The following is a 25103-nucleotide window of genomic DNA, read 5'->3' on the forward strand; positions in this document are numbered from 1 at the left end:
TACTGTACCATTTCCACTTTTGAAACCGCCCCTATATTGGCTTTTCAAGGCATGAGGTTTAAATAATATTAGAAAGTCAATATAATTGATAATATTGATGCATGTGTTCACTGTATTTCGTCAAACGATTACTGTCACACCAAATGGAGCCTGGTCTGTTTGTCACAGTTCGATTTATTGCCAAATTATTCATTTTAAATTCATTTTTAAAATATTTTATAATTTTTCTATTTCTGTATCCTTATTTTAATATTTTCTTTCATACAGGTTTTCGTACTAAATCTATAAACAATGCACAGATTATGTATATAAATTGAAATGAGACTGTGGTAACCATGGTAACCATTGGTTGATGGATGGACGAACGGACGATTCCATGGATGGATGGATGGGGGTATTCAAAAGATTATATTGATAACAGTATATAAAAGCAGCGATTATAAAAGAAATACTCGATATCACCCTAATTTTTAACTTGACACGTCTTTCGCACTGTGCGCGTGCCCGTACAGAGGCACGCCGGTTGCCACGTCACCTGCACAGTCGTCATCGCATAAACAGTAAAGATGGCGGCCTCCGTCCGGGAGAAACAGACAGGTCTGTTTCAAAGTTTGGATTTATATTAAAACGCTCAATACTGTTGATATCATTTACTTGAGTAATTTAATGCTTTGAGCATTATTTATTTAATATACGACAATAGTGAATACATTACATATGCAATTTTAATGTGAAAATGGTATAGCTGAATACGCTAACGTTATCCGTATTGGTTATTTACCAGCTGTTTAACACCAAATGAATAGATAATCTGTTGAATTTGTATGTCTAGGTAAATAAGTACTTGTGTTTTAATCCCTAAATAGAGAAAAACGGCTTATTTATGATTAACTATCCCTGAGAATTGTCAAAATGACCCCTTGGTTGTACAAGCTAGCTGAGGCACTTAGCAAAAACTATATTGGTGATCACAATCAAGGGTTAAATATATTTTGTCTTCATATTAAACACATAGTTTTCATAATTTTTCTGATGTTGACGATTTATGGATGTTGACATTTGCTCTGTGGCTGGCTGCTGCTATGGACAGGGCTATTCATCTGCTTAAATATAATGAAAATGATGGATGGCATGCATTGCATAAAATAAGCATTGTTGGTATTCGGTCAAAGCTTTTAATAAGCAAGAAAGACTTGTGTTGACTGGCTTTGATTTTAAAAAGTGATATTGAAATGATATTTCGTCCTCAGCTGCTCTAAAGCGAATGCTAAACTTCAATGCCCCACCAATTAAAAACACAGCATCTGAACCGGTATGGAAGGTAAGGATACACCAACCTAGTCTTTAACACAATGATCTTTAAAGGTTGCACAGTTTTGCTTCACCATTTCCAATTCTTAATAGGTTCTTATTTATGATCGCTTTGGCCAAGACATCATATCTCCCCTGCTGTCTGTGAAAGAGTTACGAGACATGGGCATCACTCTCCACCTGTGAGAACCTTTAATACTTCATAATGTGTATGCAGCCTGTATAACAGATGCATTTTTGCAATGTATTTAATGTTAGTGGTTTAAATAATTCGTTTTTGACACTACGACGCATTCTGTTTGCTTTATCTTCCAGCTTGTTGCACTCTGATCGCGATCCCATTCCAGATGTTCCTGCCATTTACTTTGTAATGCCCACAGAGGAGAACATTGACAGGATATGTCAAGTAAACCTTAACAATGCTTCTTCCACATTACCGAGTCTATTTCCTACTTTTTTGCAGCATGTGAAGCCCCCTCTCAGCCAGTGGCAACCTTAATTTAAAAAATGTTACCCAGTTTCAGATCTAATAGAGTTACTTTACCCTTGCAGGACCTGCGAAACCAACTCTATGAGTTCTACTACCTAAACTTCATCTCTGCCATCTCCAGAAGCAAGTTAGAGGATATAGCAAGTGCTGCTCTAGCAGCCAATGCAGTAACCCAGGTGACCAAAGTAAGTCAAACACTTAACTTGGAGAGATGTAACTTACATTAAGCTTTGAAATGGCTTTAATGTTTGTGTGAAAGGACTTCAGTGGCCTGTCGTACAAAGCTGGTTTCTACAGTTAAGTTTGGGTTATCTCAAGCAAACTCAGATTTTTCGGGCTATAAAGCCATTATAGATGTGGGAGGTGATACAAGAAACACCCGAAAATTCTTGGGACAGCATCATATGTCCAAATTTCAGTCAAAACCGTTCTATTTCATCATAAACAATCTGAAAACAGGGCTTTAAGTGTAAAATACCAAACTTGTCCTTTAACCTATTAGTGATAATAAAAAGGGCACTTCGGCGTGAAAGACACAATAGGGATGGACTAGGGATGCATAACGATTAATCGCGATTAATCTATAGCAAAATATTTTTTTTACATCATGTATGTGTGTAAACTGTGAATTATAATTATGTTTATATATAAGTAAGCACACATGCATGTATAATTTAAAGAAAGAATATATATTTATATATTAAGTATTTATATATAATATAAATTAAACATAAATATACAAATGTATATACACATGTAAAAATTTCATAAATGTATACATGCATGTGTGTGTATTTATCTATACAAAGTTATTATTCACAGTTCACTCACACATATATGATGTAAACAAAAACTTTTATTCTGCTAATTAATCGTTATGCATCCCTCGAATTATGCATTTTATTAAAATATACACGCGAGGACAATAAACACCACAATCACCTCTTAAACAATGTTTAAAAATGTTTGTATTTCATTTTATTCGGCTGCCAAGATGTTTTGGTTTAGGTTGCATCAAAGTATTATAAAGGATTAAAGTTACATAAAGTTGCATCTTTTTTAAATTGTATCTTTGACTTCATTACTATGCAATGGCAGTATTTTATTGATGATATCAAGCTTTGTTCAGTTGTAAAACTATTTTTAATTTTCTATAAGAGCATTTAGAGCATTCTTCATGAGAAAATGCTTTTTCTTTTATATCATGACGAACAGCAGTATGAGGGTTAATTGGACCAGTACTTAGATCTGTTGTGCCTCTTTGCAGGTGTTTGATCAGTATTTGAACTTCATTACACTTGAAGATGAAATGTTCATTCTCTGTAATCAAAACAAAGAACACATTTCCTATCACGGTATGTTGATGCCTAAAACTGTAATTTTTATTTTTATTCTGAATGAAATCATTAACCGTGCTGTTGTTATTTACCTACAGCAATCAACAAACCAGATATAATGGACACAGATATGGAGGCCATCATGGACACTATAGTGGATAGCCTCTTTTGCTTCTTTGTTACTCTTGGTAAAACCGACCTCCTTCTACACTTGTATTCTGTTTATTTTTTACTTTTTATAAAATGTGATCTAGTCTGGGAAAACCCAGCTGAAGTCATTTTTTGTGATTTGCCATTTCACATAAAATAATCCTATAACCTTGATATTTTTAATACGGACTAAGGTCATGTCAAAGTTTGAAATTGAAGTAGGGCTGTCAAAAGATTAATCGCGATTAATTGCATACAAAATAAAAGTTTGTGTTTGCACAATATTTGTGCATGTTTACTGTGTAAACATCTGTCTGTCATCTATCTATCTATCTATCTATCTATCTATCTATCTATCTATCTATCTATCTATCTATCTATCTATCTATCTATCTATCATGCATTCAAATGTATCAATGTTTGTGTATTTATTTATACAAAACAATTACACGCAGTACACATGCGCATATGTTGTGCAAACACAAACTTTTATTTTGTATGCGATTAATCGCGATTAATCTTTTGACAGCCCTAAATTAAAGTGAAATCAATGACTGAATTTAAATTCAATTGACTTCAGCTTGGATTTCACAGACAGGGTCACAAAAGTTTAAAATGTAATTTATGCAACCCAACCTCCCTGATATTTGCTCCTCTACAAACTTTGTCAGCTTTGTAATTTAGCATGAAAGAAAGATAAAAGATCATTAGTAAAACACAAATAAGCCACATTTTCTGCTTTTTATAAGGAACTTTTCACATTATTATTTTTGAAGACTTGTTATTCGATGAAGAACAAAAGGTGTCTGTGTTAAGAAAGAGCCACTGGGTGGCAGAACTTTCCTACTGTAAAATTATTCTGTATATTGCCAAAAAGATAAAAATGTGAATAATGCAATAAAACATATTTAAATTAGGTCAGTTTTCATCAAGAATTGATTTACATTTTGAATAAATAACAATTTGGTCCTTTTACCAAAAACAAGCAAGTTGTCTTAATAAAAAAATGCAGTCATGTGTTAAATTTCTAAACGTTCATATCATGGAAACGTAATGATTCAAACTAAGTGCAGTTATCAAGTCTCTATTGCTGTTTATGAAGTGTGAGTGAAACTGAACATTCTTGTGTGTCTTGGGAGCCTGTGTGCAGATATTCAATGCACTCTCCTTTTGGCAGTACACTGAGCTTTCCTGTTATCATAGGTGCTGTCCCAATAATCCGATGTCCACGAGGGAATGCTGCAGAAATGGTAGCCGTGGTAAGAGACCCACCGATCGGTTCTTTTGATGTTCCTCTGATACCGTAAGAACATTCTGAGACGTCTTTGTCTTATCGTGCTCAGTAAAGAGTTTTATGAATTATCAAAAGAGTAAAGAATGGCCGTGGACATTTGATAATCACCTCAACCCCTGCAGTAAACACAGTAATTTTTTTCATTGTAATATTGTAGCTTAGTGTTGTTTAACTAAAGGGACAAACTTCTTCTTTGTTCTGTATGTGGGATTCGGTCCAACCTCGCCTCCACTAGAGAGATTTTGGATGATTAGTTTGAAAGGAAGAATGTCTCGGTGTAATGTGAGAGAAAATTAACACCTGAAGTCGCAGAGTTTATTAGATTCAGCTCGTTCCTACTAAAAATATTAGAATTGTTGATTTAACTTTAATTTGATTTTCCTAGAAACTTGACAAGAAACTGAGAGAGAATCTGCGAGACGCTCGTAACAGCCTGTTTACCGGAGACACCATGGGCACTGGCCAGTTCAGGTGGACTAAAAATACACACATATACTCATACACCCAGTTTGAAATGTGTGACACTCCTAAAGCCATTTTTGTGATTTACTTTTTTCTACATAAAATCATCCTACATAATGTAAATAACATTTAACCTTGATATCTTGAATATTAACTAAGTAAGGTCATGTTAGTCTTTAAAAGTCAAACTTTGATGCTTGTTATCTCAAAATTACATTATGACAGTCTGGATTTCACAGACAGGGTCACATATGATATATCTGTTAAATAATAATTATAATAAAAATATTTGAGTTTGGTTCCAAAACGGTAACGATTTTCAAAGATTTATTATAAAAATGATTATTTTTTCTGCAAAATGCAATAAATTCATGACAAGTTTTTTTCTAAAATGCTATAAATCTATTCAATCAATATATAAATGTACATCAATCTTTGCCATGTTATATTCATTTAGTTGACTAGTGGTTTACAATGATTAAAAAAGAAACACTAATGGCATTAATCAAAACATTTACTTTGTCATATTAAGAAAACTGTCTTTGCTGCTGTCATCCTTGGGACGTCGTCGCTGAACTTTTTTGACAGCGATCAGCTGTAAAATGTTTTGGTTTTGCTCAGTTTTTGTTGGCTTCACGTAAAATAATATAACGTTTTTCTTAAGATCCCCTGGGGTCAATGTGTTAGCATGACATAATCTTGATGCTGTAGTGTGAGAACAAGCAACAGCCGGCATTTTCCGTCTCCAGAATGCCTCTCACATAAATTATTCGATTTTGATGGTATCTTCCTCATCACATAAAACAAGCACAGGTTTATCAATGCCATCAAATTATTATTTTGTTTTTGTTTGTTGATCACAAAGTACAAAGTAGATGAGGAAAACTAGGATTCCCTGTGTATTCAACGTGCCGCCATTGTTGTTTACAATGCGTGGAATGGTGCGCTGTGATTTGTTGAGCTGATTTATTGCATTTTGCTGAAAAGAAAGAGTGCCGTTTATCGCGTTTTGGGAAAAAAAGGGACAAAAGATGACAGAATAACATGGCGGATATGGGATTTTGCGTAAAATTAAGAATTTACTTTTTAATACTGACCTGAGACAATACTGATTTAGGCAGTAACTTTTTTTTATGGCGTTTATCATGTTTTGAAACCAAACTCTTCATTTATAGTCAGTTGAATCTCTGTTAGTAAAGTAACTTAAAGTTAGTAAAACGTCTAATGTGTATTATCGAAATAAAATGCTACCCACTATATAACTTCTCCACATTCTCTCTACACAGTTTTCAAAGGCCGCTGTTTGTTCTTGCCGACCGTAACCTTGATCTAGCAACTCCTCTTCACCACACTTGGACATACCAAGCTCTCATTCATGATGTGCTGGTGAGCAGAACCCAAATAAACTCACATGACCCACAATTAAGCCCATATTATTCATTTCTTCTAGTAATGTTAATGTCCTTTTCCCCAAATGGAAACTACTAGTAGTTCCAAGTTGCGGTATATGGAAAGATGAAATTATTGCAATCATCATGTATGGATGATAAAGGGTTACTTTTTAATGTGGAATGTACGTGTTGGGTTTTTGTGCCAGTAGTCATAAATTCATTGGGTATTTTTTCCATCCCAGTATGCTCCTGCTTAAATAAAGCAAGACTTAAAGGTGCCCCGTGTAAATTTTAGGAGGATCTCTTGACAGAAATGCAATATAATATAAGTGACTAGATTATCAGTGTGCTTACATAATGAACTGTTATGTTTTTATTACTTTAGTATGAGCCATTTGTATCTACATACACCGTGCGTCTCTTTACATGGAAGTTGCCGAAATGTTTGTACAGTAGCTTTAAACGGACAAACTGCTCTATTGAGTGCGTTTCGTCACTACATGTTTGTCATGTGGCTACCGTAGCTTCTCTATGCGTTTCGAAAGGGAGGGGTGAGCTGTGGACTGAACTATTGGTTGCAATTTGCAATCTCACCACTAGATGCAGCTAAAATCTACACACAGCACCTTTAAATTGCAAGGGGTGATTTAATAAATTTAATTCCTAAGTTAATCGCGATTATGAATCCGATATTGCCCAGCTTGTAAGTGAACTAAGGCTTTGTGTAGTAAATGCACTTCATCTGAAGTGCTACTAATCATGGAATCGGATTTACTGACGTCACAATCGCATGCGATTTATTGTGCAGCCCCATTATCTAGCATCCCACATATATATGAATTTGTGTGTTTGTATCAGGACTTCCATCTGAACCGGGTCAGTGTGGAGGAGTCTCAAGGGTCAGAGACCAGTCCAGCCGGGGCACGACCCAAAAAGAAGAACAAGAAGAGCTATGATCTCACTGCTGCTGACAAATTTTGGCAGAAACACAAAGGAAGGTGAATGTAATTACCTTGGAGAATTTGCGATGCCAAATCGTCCTTCCCAACATCTGTTTGGATTAACTTGTGTATAGACGGACCTGTGTGTAGATTAACTTGTTTTTAGCACCGAGCCCATTAAAAGTCCATAATCGATTTCCCGTCGCTGTTTCAGTCCATTTCCTGAGGTTGCAGAAGCCGTGCAGGAGGAACTGGATTCATATCGTACCCAAGAGGATGAGGTTAAACGTCTCAAGAGCATCATGGTAAGACACAAGTATTCGGTTTGTTATTTGTGGAGTCGCTCTAGGGCCGATGCTGAATAATATATAAAGACGGTGTTGAATGGAAGCTGTGATAAGAAGCCTGTAACACAGAAATGTGGTTTCTTCAAAGGGCCTGGAGGGGGAGGATGATGGAGCCATTAGTATGTTGTCAGATAACACCGCCAAACTTACTTCAGCTGTCAGGTAGGAGAAACAGGTTTCTTTGTACCGTGACTTCATTGTGTGCTTTGCTTAAAGAAAGAGTTCATCCAAAATTCAAGTGTTGTTGGTCCAAACCCACATGACATTATTTCATCTGTGTGTGTGCAGACAAAAAACCCCTCATCTACTCAAGTTTTAGTTTGTTGAATTTGTTTCTATACGTGAAATGTATCCTAGTATAATCTAATTACAGCCAGCTATTATAAATATGTATAAGATATCGTTCTCACAAACGGCCTTCCGCTGGACACCTGCCTGAGCCTACACATATAGAGTTAGGTAACATCATGCTCCTCTCTCCAAACAGTTCCCTTCCTGAGCTTCTGGAGAAGAAGAGATTGATTGACCTCCACACCAACGTCGCCACAGCAGTTTTGGACCACATCAAGGTGAGTGCACCATGAGAAAAATGTTTTTTATCTCTTGAATTACGTTTTCTCAGCACATCTTATTATTTCTCTAAATATATTTTCGCTCTAAATGTGCCTGTCTAAACCTCTGTCTTTAGAGCCGCAAGCTGGATGTGTATTTTGAGTATGAGGAAAAGCTCATGAGCAAATCTAATCTTGATAAATCTCTTCTGGACATTATCAGTGATCCGGACGGTGAGTCTTTCACATGCAGAAGACGATTAGAGCCAAGCGAGGAATAGTTCATCCAAAAATTTTAATTACTCCATAATTGCCACACAAAGTGTATATGACTTCCTTTCTTTAGCCGAACACATTTGGAATTATGATAAATAATATCCTGACTCTTCCTAGCTTTGTTATGGCACTGAGTGGCTGGCTGCATGTCATCAGAAATAGAAACCCACACGACCCCGGTAGGGTTAATATATGCCTTTTAAAGTGAAACGATACGTTCGTCAGAGCGATTCGTATTTTAAGCTTTTTTAGATATTGATCATGCTGCGTACACACCAAACGCAAAGCTTCATGTTCTCAGCAGTCACATTCGCATCATTCAAATTTTTCAGCACAAATTTCAATCTTTGCATGTAATCAACTCGTGCAAATACTTAAATTTGCTTCTGGTGTATATGCACCATGATTGGTGTGATCTAAAATGGCGGCACGCCATATCCACTTCGGTTTGCAAGATGATCATTGGTTCTCGCGTGTCTTGTGCTGCATGTTTAGTCACAAGAAAAAAGTCAAAAGTAAATAAAATTACAACAATAAAGTTTTAAGAAAAAGGTAAAAAAAACCAACAATAAATGATATTTTGAGAATAAAAGCAAAATACTAAAATAAAGGTGTATTAATAAGATTAAAATCGTGATATTTTTACAACATTTAAAGGCGGAGTGCACGATATCTGAAAAACGCTTTAGAAAAGAGAGTCAGGCCGACTACCAAAACACACTTGTATCCAATCAGAAGTAAGGTGCGTGTCTATTAACCGACATCGTTGCCTGGGTTGCGTATGTGTGGGGCGGGTCTATCAAAAGAAGGTCCAGATTCTATTGGGGTAGGGGCGTGTTTGTTTAGGTGATTTCAAATGTCAACATTGGCTTTCAGAGATCATGGACCTTGCCTCCAATGTCATAATTTTGACATAATATTGTTTGGAATGATGTGAACAAGCAGATCTGCAAAACAGATAGCAAATTCGGTACACACCTGATGAAGAAAACATATGTACAGGCAAGCAGATGAGGCCAAAATATGAATGCATCGTGCAAATAAAATAAAAAGGCGCTACTTCTGGGTTGTATAAGTTGCGGAGTATCCACCTGGTGGATAATAGCGGTATTGCGGAAAGCCGGAAATTCTCGTCATTGGCAGGGAAGCGTTTTTCTCGTCAATTTCGGCGAAATAGTTAAATGTATCATAGAAAAATGTGATATTAAAGGTGCCAAAGAATGCATTGAAATAATGTTAAATTGTTCTTTGATATTTACATAGAACGTATGTAACTTTATTAAGTACAAAAAAACTTTTTACATGTCCATTTACAACCCTAGGATTTGTCCTTTGAATGAAATGGTCTATTTTTGCCCTATTTGAAAGGGTCATAAATAATAATGTTGAGCTCTGCTCTGATTGCTCTGCGGCTCATGTCAGTAGCTTGCATTAGTAAACATTATAACAACTTTGTATTTTAATTTAATGTGTAATTTAATGTTGGTGCGTATATCTCGATTGTGACATCGCACTCGGTGTTATGTTGAGATTGGCCTGTTTTCCAGTGGACTATTGCATGCTCAAGGTTTATTCCTCATAAAAATAAGGAAAAAAACATGTTCGAGGCTAACTAAATGTCATTATCATGTGCAGAGCTCTTATTAGTCATAAATGCCTACGTAAATACAGTTTTTTTTATTCCTTGGCACCTTTAACAAACCCAGCCAAATTTGCATGGTTAAAAAGCGCCAAATAAATAAAATAAGTTATAAAAATCGTGGAAAACAGGCAGGATTAGCTGCTCTCGAACGATTGGGGCGTGTCCGCTGTCTGCTTTGAAACCACTCCCACTCGCGGGTAAACGTAAAAAAAAGTTCTCTCTCTCAACTTTCAAATACCTACAACCTGAATAAATGCTTGTGATTGTGTTAGGAAATAATATTAAACACATAAATGTGGGAAAACTGTGTAAATATGGTGTAACTTCACAATTCAGTCTTTGTAATGTGTTTCAGCAAAACATTTCTAACATTTATAATATGTTTCGAAACAATTCTCTGAAATGACTTTACACAGACTTTAAGATGTTTTTTTTATTTTTACTTGGCCCTAATCCTCTTTCATATCCATTTAATAAATATTTTTTTACTCTGTTATTACTATTTCTATGGTATTGTGATGGCTAGCGCAGCTCACCATAAAATCTTATTGATTAAAATTTGAAGCTACTAACAGATCGCGCTTATCTGCATGCTCATCAACATCCCCTAATTGTGGTAAAACATGTGGCCTCAAGTGGCTTATTGTCTACTTGACTGGTCTTGTAATCTTGAGCATATTCCAAACACCATTGTATCCCTCATGGCGTTCTGCCAAACCGTCATAAAGTTTTGTTTTACCAAAAACAGCCCCATCCTGAGAGATCAAACAAAACTAATTGAATGAGTAACTCATACCCCCATCCCTTAATGAGAATCTGTCCCACCCCTTTTCTTTATCCAGCCATTCTTCCAGCTTAGTGGACTGAAATACATCACATCTCTTGGGGGAAATGGTTGGCTTTAAAGGCTCTCTGTGATGCTACCACAGGATGAAATTTGTTTTCTCTCCCGCCAGCATTGTAAGGTTTTAAGAGGACACAGTTGCTTGATCTCCACAGGGTCCTCTTTAAGTTCACCGGTTTCCTATGAGTACACTGGAATGACCACTTTGCTGATTATAATGATAGCGATCAGTTCTTTTTTAAGTGTTCGGATCACGTTTCAGCGCTGTAAAAAAATGAAAAACTGTAGTCGTGTTTACTCTGTTGAATGTAAATGAACTGTATGCAATGTTAATGTTTTTTTTCATTGGTAGCTGGAACAGCAGAGGATAAGATGAGGTTGTTTCTGATCTACTACATAACTTCCCAGCAGCCCCCATCTGAGGTACGACCTTCATTCAAACTATATTACCCTGCAATCAACTGTATTTTATTTGTATTCCTATTTTCTTGTCGCAACCAACTCCTTGTATAATACATAACAAAATGTCCTATAACAATCTTTAAAGTCCCCCTGTGGTGAAAATCAAGTTTTTATTGTTGTGTATATCACTATGTGGTGTTTTATGCTTTAAGACAAACAATGTGCAAATTCGTCATTCAACACAATTGCTGAGTATTTTATTCATAAAATTTGAGTTTTTCAAAGACAGACTGAAAATTGTCGTTTGAAATCATCTCGGCTTCCCACGTGTAACCAATCACATCAACATAGTTGAACAAGTTCCCAAACTTTTTCAGCGTGTGGCCCCCCTTGTGTACGGTGTATTCCTTTGCAGCCCCCCAAAGAAAATTTGTGACAAAAAACTGTTCTAAAACTCAACATTTTAATAAAAAAAACATTAAATTATACAAAAAAGTAGTGCTTTTGGTTAGTAGCCTTATTTTTTTAGGTTTAATTACACAGAATTCATGATAAATTCCTGTATTTTATAAAATCTCATAAAACTGGGGCCCCCCTGGCACCATCTCGCGGCCCCCCTTGGGGGTCCTGGCCCCCAGTTTGAAAACCACTGGTTTAAGCCATAAATACTTGGTTGTATAAACTCATACGATGCTCATACGTGCAGCTCATTGTGAAACCAGACTTAGCAGTTAGGTTTTTAAAACTGCCAAGTGTAGGATCTATGTACATCTATATCTATGGTCCAAGGTGGTGCGAAAGAGTGGAGGCAGGGACTAATTCACATATTCAAATCTATGGTCTGAGTTGTTGTGATTGGATAGAGGCGGGAATCATTTGCATATTCATATCTATAGTCTGAGTTGGTGCGTTTGAGTAGAGGCGTTCATATATCCGGGTAGCCTATCCTAAATGTGACAAGGGTAGAGTAATGAAAATACCTCATCTACAGGGGAACTTTAAATCCTTAGACCAATAATTAGAGATGCACCGAATCCAGGATTCGGATTTGGCCGAATACTGGTCTTTTTGACGGGGTTCGGGCGAATCTTAGATTTTTTTTCACCGAACCGAACCCTAGGCTTGCGCTACGCGGCCATTGATTACACATATCGGGTGCTGACGTGGAGATAAGCATTATTTTTCGGTGAGCCTTAGGGGCGGTTCACATTTCGTGGATGCACCTGGAAAAACTAGCGCATCACACCGCATCGCTTTCATTATGCATAGGCTTATGGTAATTGTCAAAATAGTTTTTCCCACTTGTCATCCTGGCATAATGTTGCCTATCCTTTATTTTTACAGTTTAAAATTTAAACAAAATGAAAAAGACACTGCTGTGGATGTTGTTTACTTCATTAATGTGCTTTACTGTGTTAATGGAATAAGGATGCGAGTAGTATTCGGTTTCGGATTCAGCCGGATCTTAAACAGTGGATTCGGTATTCAGCCGAACCCAAAAAATCTGGATTCGGTGCATCCCTACAAATAATACTTCTTTGCTGGGCTTTCCTGATGTGCACTTTCGGTAACATCACAGTTTATTATAATCAGTGGCAAATGTATGGATTTCGTTATTTTGGGACAAACTCACAAAAACATTCTGATTCCTCCCCATGAAGCTCGACCTAGGTTTTTGTACTTTTTGTCTTCAAAAGCCATGTTTGTTCTTTGGACACATGCGGTGCAGATTTGAGGAACACTGATGCTCTTTGATACCATGCCCAAACTTTATTACTCTTGTACCTTGATAAAGCAGAATTGTTCCGCTCGTGGCAAGATCTCCTCAATGGCCATTCCAAGGACAGTATGAGTTCTTGTGTATAATTCGGATACAAAGAAACAGAGTCATGGGAGCAAGTTCGGATGGATTATGTCCAAGCTCCGCTGTGTCCACAGAAGTGACCCTTGAAGTTTAGTCCTTTCAAGGGAGAGTAAGCCAATGGGCCAACGCCTGTCATACACTTATACATCTATCAATCTGGGCTGTAAAAGCTTTGACTTTCCAAAGAAGAAGAGTGAGTCGACAACTTAAGTCAGACAGGAGCTCTTTTTCCACATCTTCTGGGATTTTTCTTTCATCCGCATCCCTCTGAACCGGAGTAGATTATTGTTGGCTAAGTGTTTGCTCGAACTCCAAAAACAACCATTTTGTTGTTTGTTTTTTGAGGTAGTAATGACATCAAAACGCCCTTCTCGTTCCTGCAGCGCAAACTGTTACGCGTCTAACAGAAATTAAGCCACAAGAATACTCGTGGCTTGCAAGCCTTATGCCATCCTTCATTGTAAAAAAAAACAATTCTATTTGGCCCGCTGGATTTTTGTTTTCATCCATGAGATTTGAGCGTTGCTATAAACTTGATTTATTCAAAAACACTCTGTTCTTTTTAGGTTGATCTAGAGCAGTACAAAAAAGCAATGCTTGATGCAGGCTGTGACCTGTCCCCACTCAACTACATCAAGCAGTGGAAGTGAGTACTGGCCATCACCAACAAACACATCATAACACGTCAAATTTGCTTAGTTACTACATTCAATTAAGCAGAATGATGAGCATTGTAGTTTTTTAACTAATATAACCCTTTTTCCAGAGCTTTCACCAAGATGGCTGCAACTCCCGCCAATTATGGGAGTAGTGGAGTAAAACCAATGGGGTATGACGCTACGCTGAATTGAATTCTCATAATGCGAATCGTTTTGTTGATGTCATGTGTTTGGATGCAAATTTACGATGGCCTGCTTGTCAACTTTACAGACTTTTCTCGAGGGTAATGAACACTGGATCCCAGTTTGTGATGGAGGGGGTGAAAAATCTAGTTCTTAAACAGCATGTAAGTATATACTCGTTGAACACAAATAAGTTATTGGATATTAAAAGACAAAAAAACAAGTTATAGATAATTATATCTAGTGATGGCCCACTTGGGCTGGCAGAATACAAGAGCAGATGTTACCAGGACATCATAAACTTTCATCATGGCATGGGTGTACTCAGATGAGAAACAATAATAAATGAAGGTGATCTAGCATAGTCAGTTATGGTGACATGTCCAGTTGGGTTTTTGGATTTATTGTGAATCTTGTTTTTGTATAGAACCTGCCAGTTACTCGCATCTTGGACAACTTGATGGAAATGAAGTCAAATCCGGTGAGCATTCATCATTCTGCTACTTTACCAGATCATCCCCACTTTTCTCTCATTACCTCAAATATATTTATTCAGTGCAAAAGTTGAACAGTGGTAATCCTTTATGTTACGGCTGTTTGTACATGTAGCTCGGTTAAAATCTGATGATTATCCAAAAATGTTTATTTGTCCCCAATTTGCAAATGACATTGTGGGCCCTATTTTAACGATCTGTGAAGCGCAATGCGCAAGTGACTTTGTGGGCGGATCTTGGGCGCTGTTGCTATTTTCCCGGCGGGAGAAATAACTCTTGCGCCAGGCGCAAATCAATAAGGGGTTGGTCTGAAGTAGGTTTATTATTCATAGGTGTGGTTTGGGCGTAACGTCAAATAAACCAATCAGAGCGCTATCCAACATTCCCTTTAAACGCAAGTTCCATGGCGGGTTGCTATTATTATGATGGATTTACCAGGCGCACGCCAGGAGCGGTTCACAGCCGAGGAGACCGACGTTCTTGTAAGAGCAGTCAAAGACAGAGAAGTTGTTTTGTATGGGGATGGGAGAAACCCGCCCAAATCAGCGTAGGTTAGACAGGCGTGAGAGGAAAGAGCCACAATTGTCTCATCAGCTGGCATCCCCATCATTGCGCCAAGCGCTACAATGATGTCAGGAGACGGGGGAATCCCAAGCTTGCCAGCATAAATCGGGCACGTCGTGTAACGGGAGGTGGATCTGCCTCAGGACCTGACGCCAGCAGAGGACATCGCTGCGTCCACCCTCACCGCTGAAAGGGTTTGGGGCCTTTGAAATCGGACCCATGAAACGCAAGCAAGGTCCAACCCCAAAGTACTCTTACAAATCAAGTTCATATACATTAAGGAAAATATTTTTATCGTTATTTGCATGAGAATTTTTTAACGCAGCCACACAATAAATAAAAACTATCACCACAATGCTCACCACTATGATTCCCCTTATCTCATGTGTTAATATTTTTTATTGTAACAATTTATGATTTGCAAAAATAACTGTTGCATCTGTGTAGATTAGATAAGCAAAGTGTGTGCGCGTTGTGCATGCTATACATTATGGTCAAGCATGCGCCCTTAAAATAGCATAATGAACCACGCGCAACGCGCCACTGACTTTAGAGTAGTTTTTTTTAGTCAGTGGCGCAATTGTTTTTTGAAACTGCAAAATAGCTTCAGGGATGGTTTGCGCCGCAACACGCCTCCTTTTTTGCGCTAAACCGCCCAGGGAAATTAAGTTCATTCCCTAGTTTGCCGACGTGCGTCTGTGGAGGGAAAAACCCGCTGTGCGCCGGTACAAAATACGAAATGATACATGCGTCACTGACAAAGTCAATTGCGCTGGGTGCAAGATAGGGCCCTGTGTGTCACCAAGGCTGCTTTACCACCCACTGCAGATTAATGCGCATGACACCACAGCACTATGGGACACTGGACTTGCTCTGAACAGGACACAGAAAATCATTTCAAAACCCTAGTACAGGAAATTTGATATGCTGTGTTAATGTGACTGTTTGCCAGGGAACACCTGCTAAAAGAAGAGAGTACAGAGAGTGAGAGTTTTTTTAGGATGCAAACACTTAGCATGATGTATTAAGTTTCCAAATCTTGGGGATTTGAAAACTTTCCATTTTGCTTTTCACCTTTGAGAACCTAACAAAGATGCAAATACCTCATGAGCTTCAAACATCAGTAACGGGGAACGTCTTTCTGGGAACTGATGCAATTTGAATGTGAACAGGATTGTGTTCTGCTGGACTAAAGGGTCTCATCCATTTGGAAGCTGTAAAAATCTGTATATGAAGAAGCATCAGGTATTTGAAAACATTGGCTGTTTTAAAGTTATCGTTGGACTGTCTTGAAGAAAAGATCTGCTTTGAAAATATCTTCTGATGCTTTGAGATCAACTACGTTCTGGGACTGCGTGGGGAAAGATGATTGATGCTGATTTGGAATTACTGAAAAGGATATGATGTGGCAATTCTTTGACAGTGTCCTCACATTATGACTTTCAGGGCTCGTCTCTGTTTAGACATTTTGAATGTTCCGCAAGCACACTTCCAAGAACTATCCTGAAGAGCTGTCCTAAATTTAAAATACTGTAATGGAGAAAGCAAGCTGACATATTAGATCTGGAGATCAACTGCTTGTGTAACAGTGGCCCTTTAGTTTACCCTTCTCGTACGGTGACAAAAGGACCTTATTTCCTTCAAAAACGCCCTTAGAGCCTCTCTGATCTTTACGCCGGGGTGGACAGATTCCCGCATCGCATTACCAACTGGAAATACTTCCCTTCAAACCCTACATTCTCTGCCCATAAACTTGAATTCATCATAACGGTATTATCATATTGTTAGCTACTGGAATTTCAGTGCCATGCACAATACAGCACTTGTTGGGAAGCTGACGGGAAAAGAGAAGATAGTCCTCGAAGAGTCCCACACTAGAGTTTTGGTCCCCAGCAATGGTAAACCAATAGCAGAAAAATCTGGAGCATGTAGACACTTGGAAGTGTAACAGGTCTCCAGTTTCAGAGTTGATGGCAAAGTTTTCCTTTTTAAAATGAATTATGTGACAGTGCACCAGGTCTGCCAGGCTAGGCTGACTGGGCTCTTGTGGGGGAAGAGACGAGCTTGGCCCATCCGATATGGAGGATGAGGAAGTAGGAGGCACCCGTTGGCAACCGCCTCAGAGACATTTTAAGTCCAAACCGTTCAGAAAAGGAGATTATATCCTTGTTATGTTTTTTTAGTTCAATTTAAGGATTGGAAGAGGATACTTTACAGTTTCAGCTAGTTTTCAGATGAATTGTGACTGGGAAGCATAATATCTTGATAAGCGTTTAATGTAGATGGATGAGGTGGTTTTTAGGAGCCGGTGGTGTGGGAAGAGTGCAGTCAATGTTATTTCATCCCTAATTTACCTACAGTACGTGCTTTGTAATCCCTAATGTTATGTGTTGTGATTTTTGCAGGAGACAGATGACTACAGATATTTTGATCCAAAGATGCTTCGCGGAAGCGAGAGGTAGGACACCAAAGACGCAGACCGATGCATTCAGACGCCTTATATTTTTTAATGATAGAGCTCTCTGTTTGAATTGGTCCCGCTGTATTCAAATATTTTGTTAAAGGCATTTGATCCATGGAGGAATCTGAAATTGCTTGTTTCTTTTATTATATACACACATAAGGCAGCATTGAAGTCGGGTAAATAACGGATCTGCACATCCTTGCCAATGCTGCGACTTTCCACTGAAAATATTTAGAATATAAGAAGATCTGTCGTTTTTCCGCTACTGTTGGCTGCTTTCTCTCTCTGCCACTGATGATGAATTAATTTGACTCTTTAACTCCCTCAGCTCCGTTCCAAGAAACAAGAACCCCTTTCAGGAGGTGAGTAGAAAAAACAATGAGGACAGCTGATACCTGACGATGCTTGGTCATCGTTCTGCACTGTAAGGAAATTGATAAGGGATCTTCATGGTTTGGCACCCATGTACTGTAACTTGTGCATGAGTTAATATGTGTTTTCGAGCAATATTCAGCCTTTTGTTCCTGGTAGAGCTCAGGACTTGGTGCTGACAAAACAAGTTGAAAACCCAGAATGTCTAAGAGCCATTCATGACAGAAAAAGTTCTCATGAAATATACACTGGGTACTCAAGTTTAATACATCTTTTTTATTTTCAAACTATACATGCAGAAATCCCTCCCAAAAATAGCAGAAAACCCAAAATATTAATAACTGAATTTTACATACACTGTAAAAAGTAAAAGTAGGATGGCCTTTCAGTTGAAAAGCTTACATTTTTAGGTTTTACCAATTGGAGTAATTTTTCACTTTTACTTTTTACATTGTAGCGCTTGGATGATAGGTTACACTTTATTTTGATTATAGACATTCTATAAATAACTTTGCAACTACTTCAACTAACTTTTTTTAATTTGCAACTATATGTCAACTAACTATCTATTTGTAGATTGTAAGGGTTAGGCTTAGGGGAATGAAAGCCCAGTTTCCCAGGTGGGCACAGGCATACACCAAACTTCAAAATCTGGTTTAAGAACAATAGATGAATAAAAATCAACCTTAAAAAATATTACACTGGGGGGATGGCAGGTCCTAAAAACTTAAGTATTGAATATTAAAATGAAGACAGTAGAGGAAAACCTTAAAGGAATAGTCAATTTTCTTAAAAGAAAAATTCAGATTATTTACTCACCACCATGTCATCCAAAATGTTGATGTCTTTCTTTGTTCAGTCCAGAAGAAATTATGTTTTTTGAGGAAAACATTGCAGGATTTTTCTCATTTTAATGGACACCACCACTCAACACTTAACAGTTTTTTTCAACAGAGTTTCGAAGGACTATAAACGATCCCAAACGAGGCATAAGGGTCTTATCTAGCGAAACGATTGTCATTTTTGACAAGAAAAATAACAAATATACACTTTTAAACCACAACTTTTCGTCTAGGTCCGGTCCAGCGCGACCTAACTTAAATGCGTAGTGACGTAGGGAGGTCACGTGTTACATATATAAAACAGACATTTGCGGACCCTTGTAAACAATAAACTGCCACAAAGACATTAATGATTATCAGTTGACATACAACAACGTAGGAACGGTCCTCTTTCAACACACTTGTAAACACTGGGGCGGAGTTTTGCGTTCGTCCTCTTTGACCTCTTGACGTCATGACGTATTGCGTGGGGTCACGCTGACGCTTTCAGGACGGGATCTAGACGAGAAGTTGTGGTTTAAAAGTGTATATTTTTTATTTTTATTGTCAAAAAAGACAATCGTTTTGCTAGATAAGACCCTTATGCCTCGTTTGGGATCGTTTATAGTCCTTTGAAACTCCGTTGAAAAAACTGTTAAGTTTTGGGGTCCATTAAAGTGCATTAAAATGAGAAAAATCCTGCAATGTTTTCCTCAAAAAACATCATTTCTTCTGGACTGAACAAAGAAAGACATCAACATTTTGGATGACATGGTGGTGAGTAATTTATCTGGATTTTTCTTTTAAGAAAATGGAATATTGCTTTAAGTGTCTCATCTCCCTTTTTGGGTTATTAAAGGGGAAGCCTTCTTGTCAGGCTTGGGTTTAGGGATTAGAGGGAAAGGGGTGCTGAGGGCGTTCCAAAAGTAATAAAAAGAAAACTTCAAAAATACAAAATGTGTATGATGTAGTCCCAACCTTAATGTATCTCTTTCATGTCTGTCTCAAATCCTAAATGTCCTCAAAATAATTTTTATAATATTGTTTATTAATACACTATGGGGCAGTTTCCCGGACAGGGATTAGACAAGTCCTAGACTAAAATAAATGTTAGAGCTGTCCAAACTAAAAACAACTTGCACTGACATATCTTAAAATACATCAGTGCCCTTTGTTTTGCCTCAAAATGCACACCAGTAATGTTTTTAGTAAGGCATGTGTGTTAAAACTAGTTATATTTCCTAATTAAACTAAGGCCTAGTCCTGGTTTAAAATAATCCCTGTCTGGTAAGCCACCCCCAAGTTTATTAAAACAACTAACATACACATTTGTTAAAAAAGGAATAAAGATAAGTTATAAATTTAAGATAAGTGATTCATCAAAAGTAACCATGCTCACACCAAAATTTGTTTTTATTATTAATAAATTATATAGAACAGGGTTATGGAAGAGGTTAGAGTTAGTGGGATAAGTTCGCATGCACCTGCAAAGATACTTACAGACAGTTAAATGTCTGTTGAGGGATCATCACAATAAAGTAGTGATGCACCGATGTATCGGACGCAGATATACGAAGGAGGATTAGGGCCAAGCTAAAATAAAAAAAAAATATTTTGAGATTAAAGTCATTAAAATGCTAGAATAAAGTCATTATTTAACGAGAAAAAAAGTCAAAATAAATATAATTTCGAGAATAAAGTCGTTATTTAACGAGAATAAAGTCGTTATCTAATGAAAATAAAGTCGTTATTTAACAAGAATAAAGTCGTTATTTAATGAAAATAAAGTCGTTATTTAATGAAAATAAAGTCGTTATTTAATGAAAATAAAGTCGTTTTAACGAAAATAAAGTCGTTATTTAACGAGAATAAAGTCCTTATTTAACAAGAATAAAGTCGTTATTTAATGAAATTAAAGTCGTTATTTAATGAAAATAAAGTCGTTATTTAATGAAAATAAAGTCGTTATTTAATGAAAATAAAGTCGTTATTTAATGAAAATAAACTCGTTTTAACGAAAATAAAGTCGTTATTTAACAAGAATAAAGTCCTTATTTAACAAGAATAAAGTTGTTATTTAATGAAAATAAAGTCGTTATTTAATGAAAATAAAGTCGTTATTTAACGAAAATAAAGTTGTTATTTAACAAGAATAAAGTCGTTATTTAACAAGAATAAAGTCCTTATTTAACAAGAATAAAGTCGTTATTTAACAAGAATAAAGTCGTTATTTAACAAGAATAAAGTCGTTATTTAACGAGAATAAAGTCGTTATTTAATGAGAATAAAGTCGGAAAATTCTGAGAATAAAGTCAATTCAGTTTAGGCATATTCTTTACGTTGTTTACTGCATTAAGACAGTGATATAAATACAGTAAATTCACTACACACTATAATATATTATTAATAAGCATGTCAAGCAGAAAAGCCCAGAATGTGCTCTTTTTCATTAAAGGAAACAAACGTGCACTTTAGCGGTTTGTGTTCTTATTCTGGAATCTTCTGCTTGCCTGTACACAGAATGTTTTATTGATAAAATGTTTGCTGAATATTACTGTGTATTCAATGTTGATTTTAGGGTTATAAGGGGTCTGCACTTAGTAAAGATTTTGCTTTCATGAGAACAAGCCTAAAATGAAACGTAGCCTGCTCGTTGCATTTATCTTCATAAAGTCACAGAGCCTTTCCATTCCTCCCTCGGCCATACGATTAATATCCCTTTTAACCTGTGCACTTTCATTTACAGTAGGTGCGCCTTAATTTTCCTTACGAAAATTAACCATGAAAACCAAAAAAACATGATAACTGTAGTAAAACCATGGTAACCACGAAATAACCATGGTTTTGACAATCATGGTTTTCAAAAACCAGTTAAACCATGGTTAGTGTATTAAAACCATGGTTTTGCTAATAGTAATCAATGCACCTAAAAAACCATGGTTACTATACTTTTCCCACATTAAAACCATTTTGTAAGGGTTACCCAATTAACAAAACCCTTGCCTGTTTTATTAAGGTGTGCACCGAATTTTGTTTCGTTGACATTATCTCCCCCCATATTGACTTTTATATGAGGGAGATTCCATAAAATTGCCTTTCCTTCGTACAGATATGTATCTGCCGATTTTTGATGAATTTAAAAACCAACGGCATATCGGCAATAGCATGAGAAAGGCAGATTGTTTATTTATTAACTGTGTGAAGGCAATAAGTTGCATGTCTGTTGCATAATCCAGCATTTTTTTATAATAGACAAAATAATGAAATACTTCCCAAAACAAAATGAAATCTGAAAAAATTATAGTTTGTCAGACGTGCCATGGGGAAAAAAATTGTAAATGATGTAACTTAGTTAATCACGTGAGAGATAACTTATTTATGTGACCCATGTGGTCAGAGTAAGAGAATTTCGGAAAAAGGCCGTCAGTCTCCAAAATTTAATTTCACTTTGTGCCTCTCTTATTATTATGTTGGTCAGTTGAATGTTAAATAGATCCAATCCATGTTCAGTAAAAATAATTTAATGCAGAAATATCGGTATCAGCCAATAGATGTCAGTTAAAATCTGTATAGGTATCGGCCCCTAAAAATCATATAGGTGCATTCCTACAATAAAGTGTTAATAGATACAGGTATAAAGCAAACCGTCTACTATACTGTAAAGATTGGTAGTTTTAGTTGCAAAGTTACTTATAATTAGTAAAATGTCTAAAGTGGACTATCAAAATAGTGTTACTGGAGGATATATTATGTAAAAAAAAGAAAATGTATTACATTTTAACTGGAACTTTGTTCCCCTGAGCCCCCTTCCTTATTTCCAGCCCTGAAAATAACAGGGTATGTCATTAAAGTATTCAATAAAGTTTCTTTTACCACAAGTATATCAAACAACTTATATCAGCTTTTGTCATTTTACAGGCCATAGTCTTTGTCGTTGGTGGAGGCAATTACATAGAGTATCAAAATCTTGTTGACTACACAAAGGTATGCTAAACAGATTTGGATGTGTGAAATACTTTATACAGTACAGTGTATATATACACACTTTTTCTTAATGAAGATGCACAATGATTTTAATTTCTCTTCAGGCCAGACCAGGGAAGCGGGTTCTTTATGGATGTAGTGAGCTTTTCAATGCTTCCATGTTCATTAAACAGGTAGGTTTTCCTACAGCGTTTCAAACCTGTATACATTTCTTTGTTCTACTGAATACATAGGAATATATTTTGAGGAAAGTTTGTAACCAAACAGTTTTAGAGCACCATTGACTTCCTTAGCATTTTTGTTTCTATGGAAGTCAGAGATGCTCCTGCTTGATTACAAATGAAGAGTTTGGTTCCGAAACGCAATTAACATGAAAAAACGAGTTACTGCCAAAATCAGTATTATATCAGGTTGAATTTAAAAGTAAATTCTTAATATTACGCAAAATCCAATATCCGCTGTGTTATTCTGTCATCTTTTTTTCCAAAACACAATAAACGCCACTCCTCCTTTTTTACAGAATGCAATAAATCCGCTCCACAAATTACAGCGCACCATTCCACGCAATGTAAACAAACGATGGCGGCGCGCTGAGTACACAGAGTCCTAGTTTTCCTCATCTACTTTGTACTTCGTGATCAACAAACAAACAAAAACGAAATAATACTTTAATAGCATTGATAAACCTGTGGTTTTCTGTGACAGGAAAGAAACGTAAGCCATCAACATCTAATAATTTACGCGAGAGGCACTCGATAGACGATCGCTTGTTCTCCCGACAGCATCTAGCTTCTCTCGTGCTAACACATTGACCCCAGGGGAACTTTTGAAAAACTTTCTATAATTTTACTCAAAGTCAACGAGAATTACAGCTGATCGCTGTGAAAAATGTTAAGCAACGACGTCAATATAGCCACGCAGCAATGACAGTGTTCTTAATATGACAAAGTAAGTGTTTTGATTAATGACATTAATGTTTATTTTTTTAAACTGTTCAACTAAATGAATATAACATGGCATAAATGAATGCACATTTATACATTGATTCAATAGATTTATAGGATTTTGAAAAAAAAACTTGGATTTATTGCATTTTGTGGAAAAAATAATTCGTTTTTATAATAAATCTTTGAAAATCAAGTTATGGATTTGAATTTTTTATGTTTTTATAACCTAAGGATGCTATGTGAAAGTTTGTAACAGAAAATAGTGGTTTTCATCTTGTCACTTTCTTGGTATAGAAAACACGTTTTTACCGAAATTTGTCAAAATGGATTTATTGCGTTTTGGAACCAAACACTTCAAATATATTTTCTTCCTTTGTTTTCAGCAGAACAAATAAATGAATACAGGTTTGTAACAACATGAGTAAATGATGGATTTTGGGTGAACTATCTCTTTATCCCTTTGGGTGAACTTTAATTCACAAAAATCGTATCCAAACGCTATTGATTGAGGATAATAATGCGTGATTTAAGATGTCCATTTCAAAGTCACAATTTGCGTCACTTTATCCGAGGGTACCAACTCATCAACATACTTTTACGTACATGGATAAAATTCCATGAAAAAATGCTTTGCAGTCTATAATCCATCTGAATATCCCAGAGTTGGAGAAACACCACCGCTTTGAGTGTCTTGGAATGCTTTTTGCTGCTTGAAGCATATCTACGTAGTACTTTGTCTTGACAAAGTTGACACCAAGTCACAACGTGCCTTTCCCTCTGTAAATATTTTTTGAACGTTTTGCCCGGTTTTATTCACATAAAATTCTTGTTTAACACTTTTACCACTTATTCGTGGTACTACCTTAAAGGCTTTTATGTGCTGCTTCCATGTTTTTCCTTTGGTCGTGAACTTGTTTGACACAGACGTGTTATATTTTTTAATGTATGCTTTTGTTTTAGTATTAATGTGATTTATTCAGTATAAGAGCTGCTAATACCAAACCCATTCCTCTCTCAACAGCTTTCACAACTTGGTCAGAAATAAGAAGAGCGATGAGGTCCAGTTATCCACCTGTCTAAAAATATAAAAAAATCAAGATCTCTTCATTTACACGCCAATAAAATTGCTCTAACTTCAGAATCATTGATATTCCATGTACTTTATACTGTTTTCCTATACTATTTAATTCAATACTAATGGTTCTCAACAATAAAGTTCTAACCGTCTCAAGCAGAAATAGTGTACTGTTTTCATTTTTTGGTCATCAGAATCAGCCAGTGACTTCTTTTTTGAGAGCGCACAATGCAAAGGT

The 25103-nt window shown here is 36.5% G+C and overlaps 1 protein-coding gene across 1 annotated transcript; it reads left to right on the forward strand.

Annotated features, from left to right (window-relative positions):
- The first annotated feature begins 511 nt into the window (after nucleotides 1-511).
- Nucleotides 512-25028, forward strand: scfd1 (sec1 family domain containing 1). Its single transcript, XM_065288299.2, has 25 exons — nucleotides 512-597; nucleotides 1251-1321; nucleotides 1405-1493; nucleotides 1627-1717; nucleotides 1864-1986; nucleotides 3069-3156; nucleotides 3237-3326; nucleotides 4492-4547; nucleotides 4968-5053; nucleotides 6331-6430; nucleotides 7294-7433; nucleotides 7591-7681; nucleotides 7812-7885; nucleotides 8211-8292; nucleotides 8412-8508; nucleotides 11389-11459; nucleotides 13869-13948; nucleotides 14069-14131; nucleotides 14233-14308; nucleotides 14572-14625; nucleotides 17608-17660; nucleotides 17995-18028; nucleotides 22778-22843; nucleotides 22948-23016; nucleotides 24812-25028. Exons 1-25 carry the CDS (start codon nucleotides 567-569, stop codon nucleotides 24833-24835), a joined length of 1899 nt encoding a protein of 632 aa, XP_065144371.1. The 5' UTR covers nucleotides 512-566; the 3' UTR covers nucleotides 24836-25028.
- The last annotated feature ends 75 nt before the right edge of the window (nucleotides 25029-25103 follow it).

This window comes from Paramisgurnus dabryanus, chromosome 17 (assembly GCF_030506205.2).
Source record: "Paramisgurnus dabryanus chromosome 17, PD_genome_1.1, whole genome shotgun sequence".
Taxonomy (NCBI): domain Eukaryota; kingdom Metazoa; phylum Chordata; class Actinopteri; order Cypriniformes; family Cobitidae; genus Paramisgurnus; species Paramisgurnus dabryanus.